The sequence below is a fragment of the Anarhichas minor genome, unplaced genomic scaffold (assembly GCF_050575085.1).
Source record: "Anarhichas minor isolate MPS153535 unplaced genomic scaffold, ASM5057508v1 ptg000028l, whole genome shotgun sequence".
Taxonomy (NCBI): Eukaryota; Metazoa; Chordata; class Actinopteri; order Perciformes; family Anarhichadidae; genus Anarhichas; species Anarhichas minor.
Window position 1 is genome coordinate 11,664,127 of NW_027466474.1, and position 22,933 is coordinate 11,687,059.

Below are 22,933 nucleotides of genomic sequence, written 5' to 3' on the forward strand. Positions count from 1 at the left end.
GGTTAATAAGAAAAGGGTCAATTGTATACCTGTCCTTCCCTCATGGCTGCTGTTTCATTCTGCTTCATCAGTGTCCACGTCGCTCCCCGTCTGTGTTTTTTTTGTTTGTCAGTCTTGAGAAAATCCTGTTCACCTTGAACTGAGCAGCTAGACAAAGAAATAAAATAAAACAATGCGAATGAAGATGTAAGTATGACTGATGGAGTCCTCTGACGGTGGGAAAGCACTTATATTTCCCATTGACTTTTAGTGAATATTAATCTGCAGTGGTATCTTGTGGTAAGACCTGGGGCTGCCACCTCTTTATATCCACGATGATGTTGTGAGACACCGGATTTTAGCCCATCTCACAATATCCATCGGCACACCGAGGCGTTGATGACATATGAATAACAATGGCGGGCCTCATGTCGGCGCTTTCCATCAGTCCCTCTGCAATCGATATTCTGAATGCGATATAGTTAGGAGGACAGCGATCCAACACGTATCCGCTGCACTCAAAGCACAGGGCTATTTACTTTTATCATTTAACTGCTGACAGTTGAAATAGCTTTTGATGTCATAGCCTCATTATAGCACCAGGAAGTCAAATGTTTTTTGAACAAAAACCTGCCAGGTGGAGGCTTTATTCCAGCATTCAGTCCAAAATATCTGCAGGGCACTTATTTCATTCACTCTGTCAATATTTCCAATGACCCCCAACTGTTGAGGAGTCAATTCAGCAAACGTATCTGGAACAATAAGGCGCGTGAACAGTATTGATCATGAGAGGTTGCTGCAGTATTTGTAACCAAAAAAGGGAGCAGCGTATTATAAAACATGCAAACATGTGCAAATTCTGACCTATACTATATGGTCTCCAAAGTGTGTGCAGGCATTTAATACAGTATTTATCCGAGTCACATTTATTGTTAAAGGTCTTAAAAATGTCAGTATTGAATTAAAATGTTGCTTCTTGTAGCAAAGCACAAGCAAGGCCTTACAGTGCAGGAAGAAGTTGAACTACACCAAATCTGTCCTCAAGAGAAATATCGTCACTTTAAAAAGAAAAAAAGAGTTTTAACCTAAACCTAAATCAAACCAGCCAATTTGGGTTTCTTCACCCACATTTTAAATAGATGCCAGAATAAACAGCGGGGTTTTATTTACCATTATAAAGCTTTGCACATGTTGTTGTTGAGAGCGCCTGAGAGTCCATTTTATTTATTGTTTCGGCTGTATGGTTTTAATTTATTCATGTTTTATTCATTGGAGATTTTTTTTTTTTTACTTTTTTTCACAATCCAATTCCAATGTCTGAAAATTTTTAAATAATTTAACTAATTGTTTTTTGAAAGGGTGTACTTGCATTTTTATGCTTTTCATATTATCATGATATCAGTGGGATAAAATGGCATTCAAATGACAATACATATACATAAGACAGAGTGTCGTTTATCGCAATTATTTCTGGGACAATATATTGTCCAACAAAACTGAAAAAAAAGGTTACATAGCAAATTATAGGCAGGCAGGCAGATTTCCTGTCACACCTCAACCTTTTACACTAAATGGCTTTTGTTTTTCCCCTTAAATGATCAATTAACGATACATTTCTTAGAGGTGACAAATGATTTGCAGTCAGCTAATTTGTACTAATTTACAGTACGCAATATCAAAGAAAAAGCCACTCAGTGACTGTAAAATAAAAAAGGGATCATTTTTAAGCCCGGTTCTGTATTGAGGGTCAGAAAGACTTCGACTTCAGCATGTGACAAAAGTGACTGAGTAGAATCAGTGTGACGCTGTCAGCCGACATGCACACACTGCTGACAAGCTGCTTGTGTGATGTGGCTTGTGTATAGCATTCAGCCCAATACAGACCATGTTAAATTGATCTTCTTATTTATCAGGTGTTAGAAATAACACATCTTGATATTCAGTCTTTCATTTTCATTTTATGACTATTTGAAGGGCCAAATTGTCCTCCTTAGCTTGTAATTCCCATTCCAATCTATTGGTTAAACCCTGTTAACCGGCCCCGATGGAATCTTGTCTCCAGACAGAGTTGTAATTTCTATGCTAAATAGCAGTAGAGTTTAATAAATCAGAATTAAGAAAGATGTGGATCGTGGACTGTTGTCCTTGAAGTATGAGCTTGGTGTAACTTTCCTAAATTATATGGAAAGTGGATGAGAATTCTGAACATGTGATTGCATCTGTAATGGCTGCTAATGTCAGTAGATGGGTGATTATTATTACATGATTATTTGCAAACGTGCTGAAAGGCCAAATAAATCAGATTAATGATATTCTAGTTGCATCAATCAGGACCACTTGGCTATGAATGGGGCCCCCTCGTAACTCACCACAGACCCTGGTTGATCAGCTGTTAAACAGGCAGACATGAGAACTCCAGCCTGGCACAATTGGTACAGTGATGCGCCAACTGGGCCAAGAGGCTTGTGGATGGGAGGCTTGGATGACCGCACAGAGTTAGCCTCATTTCTTCTAGTTCCTGCCAAGCTACTGTAGATAGAAAGATAGGACAGATATGAGGGGGGGGACTGGGGGTCAATCAGGCAGATGCAACCAAAGCAAACCTTGCTCCCTATTCTTCTGCAATCCCTCTAATTGGCTATCCAGAGACAGTTGCCTTTGTTCCCTAAAAGAGTCAAATAATTAATGTCTCCCGCTGCTCTCCTGGATGCCTTTGATGGCAAACCAAATCAAGTCTGTCCTTTAATTTGACTGTAGTCGTTTGGCATTGCTCTCACTGTTGTATACAACATAACAAATCAAGCAATGCGCTACACTACCGAAAAGGAATGTCCAAACTCCAGTGATTATACACAGGAAGACAGGCATGAAATGGCTATTCCTTTTCTTTTACATAATCAGTTAAGAAGATGCGGTGACATATCTTCATGTGCAGTGTCATTAGTTTGCAAAGCAATGTTCTATGTGACTGCAAACCATCAGCAGCCTTTTCCCTTTACATTTGTTATACAAGTCATTTTTATGCCACTCTGACACATTTCACACAAATAATGTCTAGTCGAGTGCGATGTTGTCACCCACAATTGTTGATTATACCCTCTGCTCACAATGTGAGATAATAAGTGTGAATGCACAGCTCCCTACTGCAACCACGTCTATATCATAGACCACAGCTTGTTTCCTCGGCTCTGTGGTCTCATCACAGCTATAATGGCGCATCAGCTGCACCCAGCTGAGACTTTACGCACACACAATATGCCTCTTGTGCTTTAGTGGCCCTTCTCCTTCACGCCGGCTTCATAACAGCTAAATTATGCATGCATCGGGAGAATAAATCAGCTTGGACATGCTGACAAGAAAGGGCACATCAGAGAAGCCGTAAAATGCACAGGAAGAAATAATATTAAAGAAATATGGACGAAGCGATGCATCACTGACATTTTTTTGCTCTCGTTTTAGTTTTGCACGCACAAACAGGTATCACTGCCAAAGTGACATCCGAATATACAGATAGTCCGACCCTGCAGTGGCAACCTCTGTAATTCAGTAACCCCTTGAAAAACCTGCAAGTCAAAAGAAGAGATTGGAGAGCCGTGGCCTGTCACAATAAGCACACAATGCACCTCTATGCTGTCTCTGTGTCCCTTTTTAACTGAACCTGGAATAAAGCCATTTTACCACCTACCCACTGCTAGCTTCAGCAGCCATGAAATTACTGCTGGAAGCTTCTTTTTTTCATTATAACAAAAAGGTCCTGGCCTTTGCTTCATGCTGCCATAGTAGAGGTTGATGTCTTTGATGTTACGCTATCTTACAGGGCCAATTTGTTCGTAGAAACGACAAATATCATATATATATTCTCAAGTGTAAACACAAGAGTGAAATAGTGTATGGACTCTTTTCGTTAAAGGTAAGTCGCTTTTTGTTTTGTCATTTGTCCTTCATTTTCAGCTGATCAGCCACAGTTGGCCAGAGAGTTTGGTGCAGCACTTGATCAATCCCTTCGACACACACACACACACACACACAACTCTGTCATGTGTTGGCGCACATGCTCATCAGTGTTTATGTGCTGACACGTCTCAGTACGCCTTGTGAGTGAGAGAGAGAGAGAGAGAGAGAGAGAGAGAGAGAGAGAGAGAGAGAGAGAGAGAGAGAGAGAGAGAGAGAGAGAGAGAGAGAGAGAGAGAGAGAGAGAGAGAGAGAGAGAGAGAGAGAGAGAGAGAGAGGAACAAAGACGGGGAGAGATGGAGAAGCTCCGTGGGTGGATTTTCGCTCTCTTCCCTCCTACATGTATGCACTTCTAAAGATACAGACATCATGCTGCTTCCGTTTGATTTGACATGTGCTGTCTTTTTGATTAGGACAACACTTGGCAGTGAAATAATTTCTGGTTGTAGGCCTCCTGTAAACAACACATCAAAGCCTTGGCTGCACACTTTTGGGGCTACTTTGGCATTCGCGTCACGGCGATTGCAACGTTTCCGCCGTGGAGGCAAAGCCTCCTTCTCCCGCAGGCGGAGAGAAGTGGAGGAGCTCATACTGTAGCGCTGGCTATAATGTTCTTCTCCTCCACTAAATTACATAAGTTGAATGGACCTGTTTTTTGCGTCTTCCTCTTTTAATTGTCGGTACTTAAACACTATCCTCAAAGGCACCTCAATTACCACGTCTTTACAGCTGCTCCGAGATTCTCATCTCGATCTTCATCAAGCGTCGGATGTTGATTGCCTGTTTGTTGCTTCTGTATATCATTTGCTGGACAAGTCAAGAGCACTGGTCATATAATCCCAGCAAACCACAGCCTATTTTATTTAAGTTTTGGGCCTTTGCCAGATGACTAATGAGAGGAAACATAAAGCCGTCTTCCTCTCCCAGCCTAAGATTTTGATCTCCACTGTGCAAACACTGGAGGGATCCTCAGAGCCCTGTGAGCATACTTAGCCCAGAGGCAAACACTCACCAGGCCCTAAATACTGTAAGTATTTATTTTGGCTCCCTCAAAAGACAATAGAGAGGAAGCAGCTGTGGGAATATTTATAAATTAGAACGTACGTCGCGACGTAGTTAATGAAGAGTGAGAGTTTGACAGCTGAAGAATTTTAGGTAGACATTTCTAGCGAAAGGAAGCTGGCAACTGTTATTTTATGACCTACCTACTTGTCATGTTCCAAGTTCCAAGACCACTGAGTTTGCATGGCTCAGTACCACTTCTTAAGTCATATACTAGGGCTGTGTATTGGCAAGAATATGGCAATATGATACCTATCATGATACAGGGGTTACGATTCAATATATTGCAAAAGAACACACCACCAAATGCATAAAATGTGACTAGAAAAAGTTTACCTTTTTTATGCAATCAGAACATCTGCGTTTGCATTTATCACAGTGCCTGTAACATTCATCATCATAACAATACTTTTGTGCACTCTGAGCCACAAGTTTTTGCATGTAAAGTATTATTTAAAAATCGATACAGTATCATAAAACATAATATTGCGATACTCAAGTCTATCAATATTTTCTTATACCTCTATCATACACATCTATTAAAAAGGCAGTATATTAATATGTTTTTTTTGTACTGGAATTGATTAATTGAACCTTTACAGATATATTTTATACAGCAACATGCGGCAGCAGGTAAATTGCTGCGGTGTCTGTAAAGTTCACTCTCCGCCTTTGTCTGCAGGTGTTCAGTCCTGAACTCGATATCAAGCCAAACCCCGCTATTATGAGCCAAAGCCATTATCTTTGTGGTTTCAATTCAGTTGTTTCTGATGCCCTCGGAGACCCTGGACAATGGTCAGCAGGCCGTTTCGCCCAGCCACAGACCCTCATTTACCAGCGGATTGGCAAGTTAGAGGGGGGAGCAGCCACATTTACTATTGGCTAAACAACCACCGCCTCTTTTTCATGTCTGAGCTTTTGACTTTGATCCTTCAGAAATGAGTTCAGGTTTTGGGGGTTTTCGCACTCTATGCTGTCAGCGGGTAAAGTCAGCTGCTTGTGGTTCCCCCTTTTTCATTGTGTAGTGTAGTGTAGTTGATGGCGACTTATTTACTTACATTTTTATAATTCGATTAGATTAGTAGATACGATTTTTGATGGATGTGGATTAGTGTAATACCATCAGTGACAAAGTGCGATCATGCAGTTTTCATGTAAGCAAGTGGTGTAGTTGTGGCTCGGAAGCTGACATCCAGTTGTGGCTAATGCCGAGCTAGATGCTTAGAGAGATATTTGCAATATGGTTTCTCTGATTTGCCTAGTTAGCCTGGATCAGCTGTGAGATATGAGAGGGGGTGTGAGTGAGAGAGAGAAAGAGAGAGAGAGAGAGAGATGGAGGCCTGTGACACTTTGCACCGTACCCTAATGAGAGGCAGGGAACCAAAGGAGCTGGGCAATGAGATTAGATGCAACTCAATTCAATTACCGCTGAGCCGCCACGGGTGACGCTTCAGAACTCATCCTGTTAAGATCCGGTTCACAGACGAAGAAGCGGACTGCAGCTCTCACTCAGCTGCTGCATGCTACACTGCCACAACATCTCATTGGCAACAGCTCTGATTTATAAGCACACGGAGCGTCGTTAGGCTCTGTCGGGATTTGCGAGCAGACGCTGCAATGTTCTGATATAGATTTAAGGGAAAATGCTGAAATAATTGAGTTTTCACTCATCGCAGCCATTCATACACTGCTCCACCAACTACAGAGTTGTTTCAAGTGTGTATTTGAGATTAAAGAGAAACTTAATACCCTGCTCAAGCTTGATTTTTAAAAAAATTACCCAGACAAACACCCAACACAGTAGCATACCCCTACCATGCCAAGGCATGACCTGCCCAACTCTGCCTCTGATTGGCTAACCCTGATTCTTACTCTAAACCTAACCAATGTCAATCTTCATATGACAACGAAAGCAACGAAGGCAACGAGTACTAGCCAGTCAGGGGCAGAGTAGGGCGGGTAATTGTATCGCCGTAGCAGTGTTTGTAATTTTGCCACCCCCACTGCCTTGTCGTTGACGTTACACCACAACCACTATATATATATATTATATATATATATATATATATATATTATATATATATATATATACCAACTCTGCCTCCTTTTAAGCCTGTTAGACGGAGGCTGGAATAATGCATCGGTAAAGAGATACATGTTTAAACTGTTCTGGTTAACCATAGGTCACGAGGCTCCAAAGGAGACAAAAATACACATACACGTTACACTCATAGTTTGTACGTATGTTAGTATGAAAGAAACTCTCAATGTATCCAAATGACCTCTGTGCTCGTCCGCCTATACAGTACATGCATCCCCAGCATATTCCAGCCTTTTTCTTTTTCGGTGCCGCTCTTCAGTCTGGCAGACTCAGTCTGAGTTCACCTTTGTTCAACTTAGACCTGTATCCTGTAACCTGTATGCACTATGCTTGGAAATGGAGAAGTCTTTATTTTCTTGTGCAATATATACCCCGCCAGACTATAAACTGCAGCATTGCTCTCATGCGTCGTTTAAAGTCTATGAGGTGGTGGATATTGCCTTGTACTTTTGGTTTTGGTCTACAGGGCAACACTACTTGGTTTTCTCTGGAAAAAAGACAAACAGTTTTGCAATGAACAATATAGACTGGGATAAATGTCAATTGACAGTATAACAAAGTAAGTGTACAACATATACTTATACTTACTGACTCATAAAAGTGGATTTAGTGTTGTACTGCAATATATAGTAGCACTTAACTTAACTAATCTGAATAACTAAACAATATGTGTAGTGAATAGAGCCCTCCTGTTAACATATAGGTGGAGGCAGAATACATCTCTGAGCACGCTAGCTAACACCGACTAGCAAGTTGTATCGGCTTGTTTTTTAAAATACTCCTTAAAGAAAATACAAGTTTCTCTCAATATGTACAGTCCCTCACTCTCCGGGACCGTGAGTGTTACTTAAGAAAGTTAACAACCAATGGGACCATATCTTGCTGGCAGACTACTTTGCCAGGAGGAGAGCAGACAGGAGCCCTGGAGCGGAAGGCTGGCTAGTTAGCTAGCTAGTCTCCAGAGCTCCTGCCTGCACTCTTACCGGTGAAATAGACTCCTAACGGCAAGGAGTGAGGCAGAGGAACCGTAGACCCAGCGCCTCCGCTACCCTCCAGCCTGCAGTGGGGTTTCTTTTTCTGTACAAGTGTGACTTCAGCATGAAAGCATGGTGGAATTAGCAAGGTAGCTAGCTAGCTAACTAGCTAAATGAGTAAAATGCAACAACTTAATAGTTCATCCTCGCACTCTTGTCACAGCGCAGGAAAGCATAAACAACTTTGTTCAGAGTGTTTTATGCAAATTAACACACACACATACAGTAAAACATAAATATAATGTCCCGTTTATCTTAAACTTACACACCAAATATGCACATTGTATTCTGCTACACCGTTTGTATGTTTCTATATTTACTGTACATACTGGCATCAGCGAGCATTACACCATGTTTATATTCTCCCTGTCTCGATGGCATGATTAGCTCTGAGGAGCATGATCAGCAGAAACTGCTGCACGCCGGAAATCTTCTTGTTGTCTTCCATAATTTATGTAGTTGACTGTTTTACATTTTTGGATGAAACGCAGCTGTGGGGCTCCTGAAGGCAAAGAGGTGAAAAGGATTTATGGCTTTTCTTCATGTTAGAAATAAATATCATGAGCAAAAGCATTTATGAGGGGTCTCCGATGCTGTAGGGCGAATGATGATGATGAATCCATTGATTAGCTGAAGCTGGAATGGACTCTGGCCGACAAAGGTGACTGGCAGTTGTACATTTATGCAGACCTGATTTATTTTTTACTTGTTGGTGGAGATGAAAACTGAGCTGTCAGTCTCGTTGCTGCTGTCACATTAACTTGCACTCAAAGGATTTTGTTCAAATTCGATTTTGAAGTCTAAACCACGAAACATAAACTTTTCTGCTGACTGTCGAGCAAAAGTAATCCATTTCTGGACAGACTATTTACCACTACCAGATTCCATCTCTTAATTTCCATACAAATGTAAAACTAGGCAGGCATGGAATCTTCTGTGAATCTTAAATGAATCCAATTGTTTCAACACAGTTCAGGGTTTGCTGGAGGCAGGAGAAGATGAGCTCCGCACAAATCAGTAATTTCAAAATAAAAGCCCTCTGTGATTGTAATCTGATTGACAGGACACTGTTTCCTTCTTGCACATACAAGTTAGCATAATTCATGTTTTCCTGGCACCTCAGACCTCAGAAATGAAAATTGGAAATGCACAGATTTTATGGAGACAGAACTCTACAGACACTTATATGAAACCCAAATCCTTAGAGAATTCCCATGTAGGCGTTCATATTTTCTTTTGATGTGTTATTGCCTCTTTCAAGCTGCACAGGAATCAGTGATTGGACTGATACTTTCAGCCCTGAAACAAATAGCCACCCTATCATTTTAACCCATATGCATGGCATGTCGTACACCCAACGTGATTACAGTGTGCTAAATGGTTCATTGGCATTTTTACCTTTACCAGCCGTATTCTTGTCAGTTTCCAAACCAAAAGAGAACGTTTTGACCCAGTTAATCTGCATGACATCTCTTAATGTGAGAGGCTTTTATTGCTGGGAAGACTGCCATGCTATCCAGCTGGCTTGTGGTTGCTGAGGTTCTGAGCATATGCCTGAGGAAAATGAATAATGCATCCATGTTATTCAAACCTTCGTTCTGTAACTTTTTCTTTAGGTAGGGGAGATGTGAGGAGGTATACTACATGAGAGACTGCCGCTGCCGTGCTCATGTAAAAATTATGATACCTCAGAAAAGCTTCAGATGTTTTCTCTTCACTTTTACATTTCTTTCTTTTCCCTCGAAAATTGTGGCTTTTGTCCAGGTAAAAATAAAAAAAAAAGTACATTTGACGATTTTATGCCTTCAGGCTACGCTACCTTCATATTCTTCTTGTCCTGCGGTGTTTCACGTCAGATGTACAAGTGTTGATACTTTTAACCAGCTCTGTGACCCAGAAGCTACAAAGGGACTATATGTGTGCATCTACATGCAAGCACAACATCATCTGAAGGCCGTGTTGTGCTACAAGGTACATTCACGAACTGTAGGCTGAACCCCTTGGAGATGTGACCTGATAACCTGGTTGCCAGATAACCTCGAGGTCTGAGAGGCCGATGTCTCCAGGCGGTACGCCATTGCTCCACTGGACTGATGACACACAGTGCGTCATCCTCTGCGGCTTGCTGTGCCGCACGCCAAAAGATCATCCGATGGAGCTGTGGCCGTGTACTGCAGAGGCGGCCGCACACCGGGGTTGCAGACTCACACGGCACAGCACTCTCAGAGCATTTAAGAGTTACAAGAAAAAGGGCAGCACGACCATTCAGAATGGAATGGAAAAAGATTTCAAAAGCAGAGAAATGAAGAGAGTCACAAAGTGGATTTCTTATATAGCCGTTGTTGTGTCTTTGGTCTCTCCGCTGGCTTTATTGACTTTCTGCAGCCGGTTCATAGAAGGTTGTTCGGAGAAATGGCACACGGTGAAAAAATATATATGAGAAACGTTTACTTTGCACACTGCTGTTCAGTTTGTCAGGCAATTTGCATAATACTCATTCACATATGAGATCTGTATGTCTGAATGCGTACCTGAAATTTGCTGTTCCTGCACATTTTTTGCCGCTTCTCTGCATCGTCTAACCACATGACGCACGATAGAAAATGAAAAGAGAGATGGAACTGAAGCTTATTTTACATAAAGTTTGCGTTTGCATTGTCCATGGCTTAATGAAATACCAGCAGTGTGCTTGATTTTCATTAATAACCTTTATGTTCAGCCATTTTTTTTGTATTACTTCTACTGTGTGCAATCTATCCCTCCAGAAATAGAACTTCATTATTCATTTTGTGTTATATGATTTGACCATAGTGTTTCTGGGCGCTCTATTAAATGAAAAATATTTCACGTGTGAATTAATCATTGGAAGGGCTCATTCTCCATTCCTCTGGTAGCATAATGATCTCTTTCTACCACTGGCCTGGATGAATCTTTCATTGTCTTTATCTTTAAATGAGTTGGCACAATCCTCCAAGGAGACATGGGCCGGGATGTGTTTCACCACATTGTCAAAGTTAACATGTGGCTGAGCTAAGTGCCATGATTTAATTGACGCCAAGCGCAATAACATCACCCGCTGATCTTTTAATATTATGGAGATACAATTCCTGTCCCTTTACTTCATAATGATATTGCCTTCTCAGTATGCAAAGGTAAATTCACGATAGCTTCCACACTTGCACACGAAGTCTAGACTCTAGACAATATTTTCGAGGACCTGCAGAGTTTGGAATGCTATTTTAGATTGTAATGAGATGGCCTTTAACCTTTGGATTCAAGCAAGAGCCTCTCTAGAATAAATTAGCAGCCTCCCAGTTCTTGCATAACAGTAACCGTGTGCCTCTTTTGTGTCTAATCCTCTGGGTCTCTCTCTCTCTCTCTCTCTCTCTAGGTTTTTCTATACTGCAGGCCATAATGGAGGCTGCAGTAGGTAACGACTGGCAGGTGACCGCCCGCTCTGTTAGCGGCACAACAGATGCAGCAGAGTTCAAGCGCATCATTGAGGAGATGGACAGGAGGCAGGAGAAGCGCTTTGTGATTGACTGCGAGGTGGACAGGATCAACACCATATTGGAACAGGTGAGCCTCAAACTCACTGCACATGTGGCAACAGCTGTAGATTAAATAACCAAACAACTACACTGGCCATCTAGCCCTTTTGTTGCTTCCTGCTTTAGTCACATGAATACCAAGCAAATTTAAAGTTACAAATATTAATGAGCCACTCCACTAATTTTACATGTTAATTTTAACAGTTATGGTGATCTTGAGTTAGACTGGGTGATGACAAATGTATAACAAAAACTGTGTATGTGTATGAAATAGTGCAGAAAGAAGAAAAAAAAAAAGAGTATTGTAATATATTGCAATATGTATGTATGTTTAGTATTGTCACGATATATATATATCGTATCGTGACACGTGTATCGCAATAGGTATGGTACCACGAGGTGCTTTCCAATACACATGAAAGAGTATGAAAGACAGAGTTGCTTACCATGCAAGGAGGACCTTTTTTCAGAAAAAGAAGAAGCGCAAAAACCCAACTGTGCGCTACCTGTCCAGCACCAATCAGCATGCTCACAAGGTTACAGACTAGCGGGTGAACATAGCGGAGTGTTTAGCAACTAAAGAGCCACATTATTTCCTCAGAAGTTTGTGGAAACAAAACAGAGCTACAAAATAGATATTGGACTCGACTGAAACTTGGCTCCAAATGAATGCTAATGTTGCTGTGCTTTTCCTACTGTGGCATGTCAAAACTTCTTCCAATAAAAAAGGCCTATTCAGTATTTTAGATCTAAGATCTAAGACTCACTAAGTCTTACTAAGATCATTTTTGTTCCGCTGCTTGTTTTGCATGTGAGTTTTTCCAAATAGCTGATGTGTTCTTTCCTTGAGTTTGTGTAACCTCATAAAGGCTGCGTTAAATTGAATGTCAGGCACAGCAGTAGGTGTGAGGAGCTGCGTTTGGTGCTGTTTGGTTGCCAAGTTGGAGGCCGACTTGTTTGAAAACCAGTGCGTGTTGTTGAAGCTGCCCGACAGCCTGAGGTTGAGAGGTCCGAACGTGAGCAGCCAATTTGAGAGACCACTGGATGAGGCATCCTTTTTAATCCTCCTCTAACCCCTCCTTTCCTCGATCACGTCCATTGCCTGAGGAGGAAATGAAAGGTCCACCAGTCCTTGTAGTAGGGGAAACACAATTACCATGAATAGATGAGTGGCTATTATGCCATGCATCTCCTCTGTTCGGCCGCCCCGCTCCACCCTACACTCCTCTGCTTGCTGCTGCCTGCTTACAAGGCAATCAGCTCCCGCTTTGGATTCTGCTCGTTAACATTCATTTAGTTATTGGCTTCTCTCTGCCTCACAATATCCCCTCAACCAGTGTTCGTTTCCCTTTTTTTTTCAGGAATCAAATTAGATCCCAGAGTCATAGTTTAAAGCAGAATGGCTTTAAGTATTAATTTTCTGCGTCTAATTTAATTCTTGTGCTGCACATTTCCTTCCTTTACCATTCAGGCACTATACTGGAATCTATTTCCTCTTTGTGTTAAAACTATGCATCAGCTTTTAAGAAAAGCATTACAAATCACATGTTAGCCATATTAATGGTTGCGTCTTTAATTGATTCCCCCCCTCCTGCAAACAACAATAAGGATGCAGAGCAATAATCTGTTTGATGTTCTTCTGTTTCTGTCTTTTTCCAATTAATTAATTATTTATTTTGCATCTAGAGGGACCTCTTTTCCTTCCTCCAACTATCACCATCAAACGTTTTTCTCCCCTAACTTTGTTTTAGCATAGAAGGGGAAAATAAAGCTTTTACAACAGCTAACCTTCAAAGCAGCAGTGTGCTCAATTGTGCCCCTTGTTTCAGTGACAACCTCAGCGTGGGATTTTCTTTTGTTCATGGAGCTAATTGAAATAATCTGGCTAGCTCTACCAATATGGATGAGTCGCAAGCATTCAGGGAAGCTGCTGGACTTCACTCTGCAGCCACCCCCTATTGGGCCATACCATTATACTTTGAAACAGGGATGGACTTTCCCCCATGAGGGCAATCACACCAAAAAATGGCACCCACTGTCAGCTATGTGGAAACCCGCTGCTTCTACCTGCTATTGTACTTCTATTAGCCAATGATTGACGGATAGAGTTCCATCTCTGGACAGGAGGGAGAGTTTGAACACAACCTGTGTGCCGAGGCCAGCGTATGCGCGTGTCGCTTCAATCCGTCAAGGCCACTGCTGTTGAGGGAGGATCATGAGGCATGGACAGATTCAGCCACCTGATTGCTGGGGGAAATGGGAATCAGCTCAGTGGCTTAGTTTTATGATTTCTGTCTGAGTAATCCCAGCACACAATGAGCGTCTTTATACCAGGCAGTGCAGTTCATGGTGTATAGAATAGGCAAGTGTCGAGCTTCCACAATTCGATTCAAATTGTTCCACACGAAGAAAACCCTCTGTGCTGCTATTCATTAGCACCACTTTTGATCCTGTGGCTGCTAATGCTGTGGTCCTGCTGGGCCTTTGTTGCTCTACTGCAGTAGCTCACTGCACTGTCAGAGTTATTCAGCATTTCAAATGTTCCTCAATTATTAAAGGGACATCCACTTGTGCTGCATTTTCTCAATTACTGTACCCAAGTACAAATTGCTTTTTAGTTTGCAGTTATTAACTGAGCATATTTTCTAAAATATACAGATATATAAAGCAGTTAAATTTAGCTCCACCCCTACAAGCTATGACATTAAAATGCTGCTCACACTTCAAGTATAATTTGCCTTTGCCTGTATTAAACAGTATATTATTATATACAGTACATGTACAGTACACTGTAGTATGTAAGTTTATGTAAGTATTTACTCTACCAATCGATGTATTCCAACCAGGGGTTCAGTTATTTTCAGGATTGATCTGTCGATTGTTTATAGCATAAAGTTTGAGAACCCCCAGGTGGCATCTTCAAATGTCTTGATTGGTTTGAAGTATACAAAACACAGAAAAGCAGCAAATCCCTTCTTTCCAAGGCCCTTAAAGCGTATTTTCTATAGACCAACGAATAATTACTTTAACTTTGATTGATGCTTAGCTATTTAGTCATGAATTTAATGTTGAAAATAAATACGTTTCCTGGGGCTTTAAAGGTGCTACATTTGATATATTTAAATCATTGATATAGCAGCAAACTACTATTTGCTATGTTAAGAAATAGTGGAGTAATGACTACCTAGTTAGAAAATGACTATTTCACTATCTCTCCTTCTCTGTGTTGTTACATGAGCTTCCCTGTGCTTTGTTGACATAGACGGGCAGCTCAGTATGTTTTAGTGCTTGTGAGTGTGCTCTCCTGGCTAGCTCAGCCCTTCTGGCCGCTTTGCACTGTTCTCATGTGGCGGTTACAGCTGATAACGCTGTCCCAACCAATGCCATTGTCGTGGAAGAGTAGTGCCCATCCTCCGATTCCTCCCCAGCTTAAAAAAATCGTATCTCTTTCAGAACTGTTGCTGTTGGTTGCACCGTTCGCACCGTTAGCTTCTAGCAGCCGGCTCAGCCTTCGTCATCCCTCAATCACAGATATGATCATAGATGTGCTCTGAATTTTTGAATTTGGCCCCTTTAAGAAGCTCGTACGAGCAAATAGTTTACCTTTTTATTTCCTTGACACAGGTTCTTCATTGTCATAATTGTTGCACTTTCATCCTATGTTGACTAATCAATTGTTTGACTAATGATTTCAGCTCTCGTTGCAACCTGTGCTTAGGTGTTGGACAGCAATTTCTCTAAATTGTCATTGACTCATCATACTTTTAGCACACAAACACACTGGATGTACCTCATCTTCAGTCGTAAGCACACTCAGCTGAATGTCACTTTTACTAGCTTCATTTATCAGTTGACATGATGTAGAAATGCGGTAAGGAAAGTATTTGCATACTGCTGCATCAGGCGCAGTTTTGTTTGCTCCTATAAGAGCAGAGTGAGTCTCCCAACAAATTTGTTTTGCGATGCTGAGGAGAATGTTACACCCGGGCTATTATCATTTTATGCAATAACAACCGCTCAGGATTTATCGCTCATAGGACTTTCCATCAATATACTGCACTGCAGATAAATTAACCCAATGACTTCCATTCCTTCCCTTTCAACAAAGACGGGAGAGCCTCTGCCAGCTCTGCTCGCTGAATCATATCCAACAAGCGTGTTTCATTGAACCCTCTAGGTTTATGATATTATATCCTGAGAAAAAATGTTTGTGGCATTAAAAAGGGGCAAAATAAACAAGAAGTATGATTGAATATGAGATAATCATCTCTGTATTACTACCGCTCTTCGTAATGATGATTTTTCAGAGCGAGTATGTGTGTGTGCGTGTGCCGGTCTCTTGAGAGCCTGCATGTGTGTTTGACTGTACATGTGCTCATGCCTAATCTGATCCATCTATGAGATTGCACATATAGCATCATATCTGCCTTAAGGCTCCATCCTGGCCCTCTTTCCTCCAGGGATTTCTGTGCTGGAGTCTGCTCAGAGGCAACAACCTGCTCATCACTAGTGTAAAGAGAGGCAGGCAGAAAAAAAAGAAATAAGAGATGGCGTCTGGGACAGGCCCAGGGCACGCAAGCTGTTCAAAGACAGACAGGCAGTGAGCCCTCTGCCAGCCGCAAAGCTGCATTTTCATGCAGGAAAACAAAAAATAATACAATAAGAAGTGAAAAGGATTCACAGAATGAGGAAAAAAAAAGAGCGGTACATTTGGGGATTTGTTAGGACAACATTCTGCCGCCTGTAGAAGCATGAAGGGTGGCCACATTGCCTCCCCATGGAGAATTAGAGATCCTCCATATCCCTCTCTCTGCTCTTGAATGAAGGACTGCAAGGACAATCCACAGTTTGGATGTTTGTATAGAAAAAGAAATCGTGTTGTATCTAATTCGAGAAAGGGAAAGAAATCTGACCATGGGAGATAAGGAGTCGTGGGAGAGGGAATGAATGCACGATAGATTGCCAGCAGCTGATAGAAAAATGTCAGCAATAAAAGGAAGATGCTCAATCAGGGTTGTGGATGAAACGATGAAAAAAGGGAGCAATATCAACGTCGTGTAAAGCAGGGGGTGACATTTGTGTGCTCATGTAACACATTGGCAAACACAGATGTAACTAGAGGCATTACAAGGGGAAATCAAATCTGAATGGATGTACTGTAAACATTGAACCCTCGCAGACATTCAAACCTCCCTGATTACTTTTGACTATGTTTTCTGGTAACACTTCCTGGCATGTCTCTCAATTTGTTTTAAAAGATAGAGGCGGAGAGAGGCAAGAAAGGGAGCTAATGCCTCTACTGATATGAAAGGTGCTCTTGATCTCAACATCGGCTTATTGTCCCCGGGATACTGAGAGAAGGGCTGACAGAAATATAGCCAAACTCCCCCCTGCTCGACGTAAAGCCGGGGATACGTAGTGTTTTTAAATCCCTAGCACCAACCTTGGCTGTTGAGGGCCATTTACGGACTGCGATTATAGAATTAAATGGGATTATAGTGTTATCATTAAACAGAATGTGACCTGCTGACTCCACAACTGAATTGGAAGCTGAGACCGGTGTGCTTTGACTCTGACGATTTGCGTGTGTAGCTATAACTGTGCTAAGAACACAGTCTTATAATAGTACAGTCTGTAAACCAGAGAACCTTTTTCTTCCATTATCAATCAAGCTAAATTACCCCGATCGTTTTCAGTGAAAGAGGACATCTTGCTGTTTCGGAGCCAAGCTTTGCCACACAAACACAAAGGCGTACCAGCTGCAGTGTCAGCGATTCCATCCTCCCAAGCTATCACATCTCACATTGTTAGGTATCTCAGAGCAATGATATACATGATCATCTGAATATGAGTCAGGTGTTTCCGAAATGTTCTACATTTGGTCAAAGGCCAACACTTTATGCCCCTGCCCTCTTCAGCCCCGTGTAACGCCACTGCCAAGAAAAGCATCTCAGCCTCAGCTGCCACTGGCTATTAATTAGAGAGCGCTCCACCAAGAGCACTTCTACCAAGAGCCTTGAAGCAGAACTGGAGACTGAAGTAGACGAAGGTCCTTTTGTGTCAAAGCATATAGCTCTAATTCACCCTTCTGCCCGTCGTGAATTACATGTGAAGTGGACCTCTTTGATAACTTTGCAGCTGCAAATGATATGCTGCTTGTTATTAACACTCTGATTAGTAATGCAAATATAATCTACAGTGATATTTAAAGGTTTGAGCCAGAAACAGAAAATGTTCTGTCACTACAACCTCGACCCTGCATCCAGTTATTCCCCAGAAAATCAAGGACGGGATCAATGCTGTGAGCAGGATTTTTACATTTTTTTTAATTAAGCTGCGTCAAGATGTATTCAGTGAGTTACACTTCACCAAAGTTGGTTCGTAAGAGAGAAACCAGCCATGCGATTAAGTGACACGATAATGTATTTTTTTTTCGATCAGTTGTTTTTGCCGTGAATACTTTCACACACTACGTGAATATTACACGGTGAAAAAGCTACTTTTTTCCGGAGAAATCTTTTTTTTCAATTTAATCAATTTAGATTTTTGGGAGCTTGCGCACCTCAAATAAGGGTCTCAACCAATCGAACGGGTTGAATTGTGCCCAAAAGATATATTCATTAAACAAAAACACGGAGGCTCTGTAGTCCAAACCAAGATGACAACCTTTCCAACTCCTTTCAACCTTAACAAAGATCCACATTTTCTGATCTTATTTTTCACAATAAAAGCCCTAGACATATAATACTTGCAGACGACTATTTAGCATTTTCGTGTCGTTCAGTGATCAATGCGCCGGTGTGTAAATGCGTTAGATGATATATGCTATCTTCAGATTTATTCGTCAGACGTGACTTCACCAGCAGTTTGTTATTATTACCATAAGTAGACAATTACATAGCAGTAGTAACACTAATAATTCCACTTTTGAATGTAATTATTAAAATAATGAAAAGGTAATTTACTAAATGTGTGCCACAATAGAGGTCTGGCTTTCTAGTCACAAATAAATTCTTTGAAGTTGACTTCAAGCAAAATACTGATAAAATATTTGTTGTGGTGGAACAAAAGATTCATATATGATCACCCTATTTTTGATTCATATGATTTATATAATTTCCTAAGTAAATGCCATGTGGTCAGTGCTTATAAATAACAATTGTTAAATGTTGTCAGACTATGTTTATTGTCCCCCATGGATGAGCAGTGACCCCCTACAAAACTGGACCGCTGATCCCTTCCAGACAATCGTGGCTTAAACACTGATTATCTTTATAATTATAACCTGCCAATTAATGCTGAAACGACCATTTGACTTATGGGATGCTCAACTTAATCAAAGGAAAACGCTTTGCTCAGCTTCTCCAATGTGAGGACTGTTTTCTTCTGTTTCATATCATTGTAGATTGTAAACGTTGGAGGTATAGAAGGTTTTTAACACATCACCTCAGGCTTCCAAATATTCTGAAGGTCGTAGATTTTTATCGATATTTTACTCAGATTAATTAGTTAATCGAAATATTCCGTTCCACTTCGGCAGGGAGTCTGGTCTTTAAGTTGTCATAGCTCTGGAAGAGGCTAAAAGTACTTTCCTCATTATTTGCTCCTTTTCTCTCCTATGCCTCAGTGAATGGTATGATATCTACAAACTCAGGGTAACCTATCATTTTCAGTCTGCTTCTTGCTGTGTTGTGGCAAACTCTGCAGTGGAAAGGTCATACTTGGAGGAACAACGGTCTGGCGTTTTTTTATTGAGACTGTGTAGCTGTAGTTTTACATTTAGGGCTCTATCTCTCTCTGGCGGTGCCGAGGCAGGCCGAGTCTGGATGAGGGTGAAGTCAAGGTCATCCTGGTTGTCTGTCCCCATCAGGCTTTAAAGAAAACTCCAGTCTGCGAAATGCTGGCTCTCTTTCAGCAGCAGAACAAAAGGTGGTGGAGCCAGTTAGCGGATCGATGTGAAAGAGGGTACACTGTATGAAAAAGAGGAATGGCATTATTGAAGCACACTAAACACATTTCTTCTTGTCAGTGTCACTGGGAAACAGGATAATTGGTTAGTAGGCTTGTGTTTGTATGTATGTGCTCTCAAGGCGATTAACAGCAATAGAAATCGATTCAAGGCGAATGGGAGACAAAAAATAGGGGAAAATCCAAGGTGTGCAGCAGTTTTTGAAAGATAATGCAAGGTCACCCGAGTCTGTGCTGATGGTGGATATCTGTTTTAGGCTGAAGCCATAGTAGCAAAGTTAGTGTTTAACGTTTTGGGAATTACTTTAATTCATCCTCTCTTCAGAAGTGAGATGGGAAGGGGAATATCTCCCTCATGTGATTAGCGTAGCTTAGCATAAAGGCAGGGGGCAACAGCTAGCTAAAAGTGTCATAAAAACAATGTCTTCCAACACCTATAAAGCTCATTCATTAACGCATTGTACCTCATTTGTTTAATGCCTTCACAAACGGTGTTGGGAGATGGGTTTTTTCCCTAATTTTGCTGTTTGCTGTTTCCCCTGAAGTCTTAATGCTAAACTTAGCTAATCAAGTCCGGGCATGACTATTATTTTTGTTGCTCATGTCTTATCAATCATATCTGTTCGTCCCACTACATTGTACTTTTGCTTAAATGACACCAGATGTTAATTAGTGAGCTTTAGCTGTTGGTAGTTGTATTTTTAACTATGAACAGAACCAGCTGTTCCCCTGTGTTTCCAGCCTTTATATTAGGCTGAGCTTATCAGGTCTGGACTCCAACTCCGTAGACGTGAGATTAGCATCAGTGTTCTCATCTCACTCTTGAAAGGAAAGCGTGTATTCCCCAAAACTATGCCTTCAAATGCCTGTAACTTAACAGCATGGACTGCTGCGCCTTTGTTTACCTAAGTAAGCTAATTTTCTTATGTCTTATCTGAGTAAATATTGTTTCAGATCATAGTGTGTTATTGCTCAAATAATATTGGACTTTCAAGAGAATCGCATCTTATCAGCACCATTAAATCACCGTCTGTAGTAGCGAAGGGATTTCGGGACAGGGCAATCAGCGGTGCATCACAACAAGTAAGAGTGAGATCTGTCCGTCTCGACTGGAGTCCGGTCTTGCCGTCTGCCTAATTAAAGAGGCTGAGGGGAGAGGTTGGTGTGATCTGGCCGGAGGTTCTGTGTATCTCTGTGTCATCAGAGTCTCGCTGTGCTTCATCCCAAGGTTGCGGCTTGTAGCTGTTGCCAGGCCGGATGAGCTGCGGGGCAGCAGGTGGAGGCGGGGGGGGGGGGGGGGGGGGGGTGAGGCCTTTCTCTGCCTCGCTCCAGGACAGGTGTGAGGAGGCTTACGGCCCGAGTCAAGGTTAGCAGCACACGGTGAAGGGGTGTGGAGCTGCGGGGATTTGTCCAAGAAAATTCAGCAGGGCTAAAAGTCTTGAAGTAAGACTTGTGAACAATTACTGGGATCCATCTAGCTCCGATGACGCTGCAGTGGAAGTGTTGCAGAGATTATCTTTTTCGTGGAGCTGTCTGTCATTTTCTCATTAGACTCAGATTGATGGATTCTAAAAAGCCAACTCCTGCTTTTTCTGCATTACAATCAGCTCATTTCCCCTTTGTTTCTATTTCTCTTTCTTGATTTGTTCTCCTCTGTCTGACATCCTGCAGTGCTGGAGGTTTATTAAAGCCCTAATGATGGTGAGGCTGTCATAGAATACTGACCCACCCAAGCAGCTTGATAGCGTGAGTGAAAAGCTTTGTGTGTTTCTGCTCCCTCGTGCGCCGTTCTTTGTGAAAAACACAACCAATTTCCCTTCTTTTTTTTTTTTTTGTGAGCAACCTTCAGATTTCCACTCAAGAGGGAGAGAAGTGGTTTATTTTATTCGGCAGGGTGATCAGTCCAAGCAAGGATGATTGTTTTGGGCTATTGTATCCAGTACTTGTGCACCTAGGTCAGTTTAAGTTCAGCCTAAACTAATAGCTGTAATTGTAGTTGAAACGGGTGAAACTAAAAACGTCCTTCATAGATTTTTATTAAATTCTTTTTTCCACCATTGGATGTGAAGATACACGTTTGTATTTCATTACTCAGCGAGAATGTCGTAAACGATCCACAGTAACAAATACCCAACGTCCCCGGCCTAACACGCACACACCACACAAACAGATGATAAACTGACAGTTTGTTTTCGTGACAGAGCCAGAACATGTGCAAACATGCTGATTGTGCTGTAAACTTGAGTCGCTGTGTTTGTAGAACGCAGATGAAAAAGGAGACACGGTTGTCAGGTTTCTGCATGGCAGCAACTCAGAAGTCCATCTACAGCAGACTGCAAAAACTCATAAATAACAGACCTTATGAGGCCCGGTTCAAAACCCTGTCCGGCATGTAATGAGAAAAAAACAGACAGGACAATTTAGAGTCTCACTATTTGATTTATCTGTAGGCCCGGAAAAACAAAAGGAAGGAGCAAATCTAGAATAAAAGGCAGCATATGGTTGGTTCTACGGCGATGGAATGGCTTAGAACACCACTTACTATTTTCAGACAGGCTGCGTGGGTTGAAACATGCTGTTATGCTCCAAAGGTGTGATATTTTCAAAGCAGAGCGAGATCCACTTCTTACCGTCTCACTGTAAATTGCTTTGAAATGTTTTTTTTTTTTTTTCTTCGATTTCTTACCTTCTGTCCAACAGTTGCCGAGGCCTCTTATCTCTGCACCTTGAATGACTTCAAAGTGAGCAGAACATTTAAGGGTGTTCCACATTGTTTTTCTCTCTCATTATCAGCTCTTTACTTAATTATCACTTCCTCTCGCCGCACCCTCTCCCTCTTGTTGTTCCGCTATCGACTCTGCTTTGTTTCAACTTCAGCGGGATCCAGCGCGCTCGCAGGGCGCTGCTGCATTTACGGAGACTGTTGTGGCCGCTTATACGAGCCGTGGCTCTTAGCTCTCGTCTCATGGGTGGTTTACTGTTTACTGTTTTCTCTCCCATAGGTTGTGACCCTGGGGAAGAACAGCCGTGGTTACCACTACATTCTGGCCAATCTCGTGAGTAATAGCCGAGCCGCTCCCCTGGGAGGGTGTGGAACCAGCTTTTTTTTTGCTGCATGTGATGGGACTTAGTCTCAGCCATGAGCACAAATGTGCATGTGCAATAAGTGGATTATAAGCTTTTGTATGAAATCAGGGAAAAACACAGACTCTTTTTTTTTCTCCCTACTGTGTATATATATATATAAATATAGGGTGTGTTCTGTTTGTTCCTCGTGTCTAATCAAT

General features: G+C 41.7%; 1 protein-coding gene across 2 annotated transcripts in view; it reads left to right on the forward strand.

The window, feature by feature from the left end:
• LOC142962895 (glutamate receptor 3) overlaps nt 1-22,933 on the forward strand; it is a 73,259-nt gene that overhangs the window by 26,994 nt on the left and 23,332 nt on the right. For both annotated transcript variants that reach the window (XM_076103578.1, XM_076103577.1), the window contains exons 4-5: nt 11,519-11,706; nt 22,649-22,702. In XM_076103578.1, coding sequence (XP_075959693.1) covers nt 11,519-11,706; nt 22,649-22,702 — 242 coding nt within the window. The remainder of the gene's footprint in view (nt 1-11,518; nt 11,707-22,648; nt 22,703-22,933) is intronic.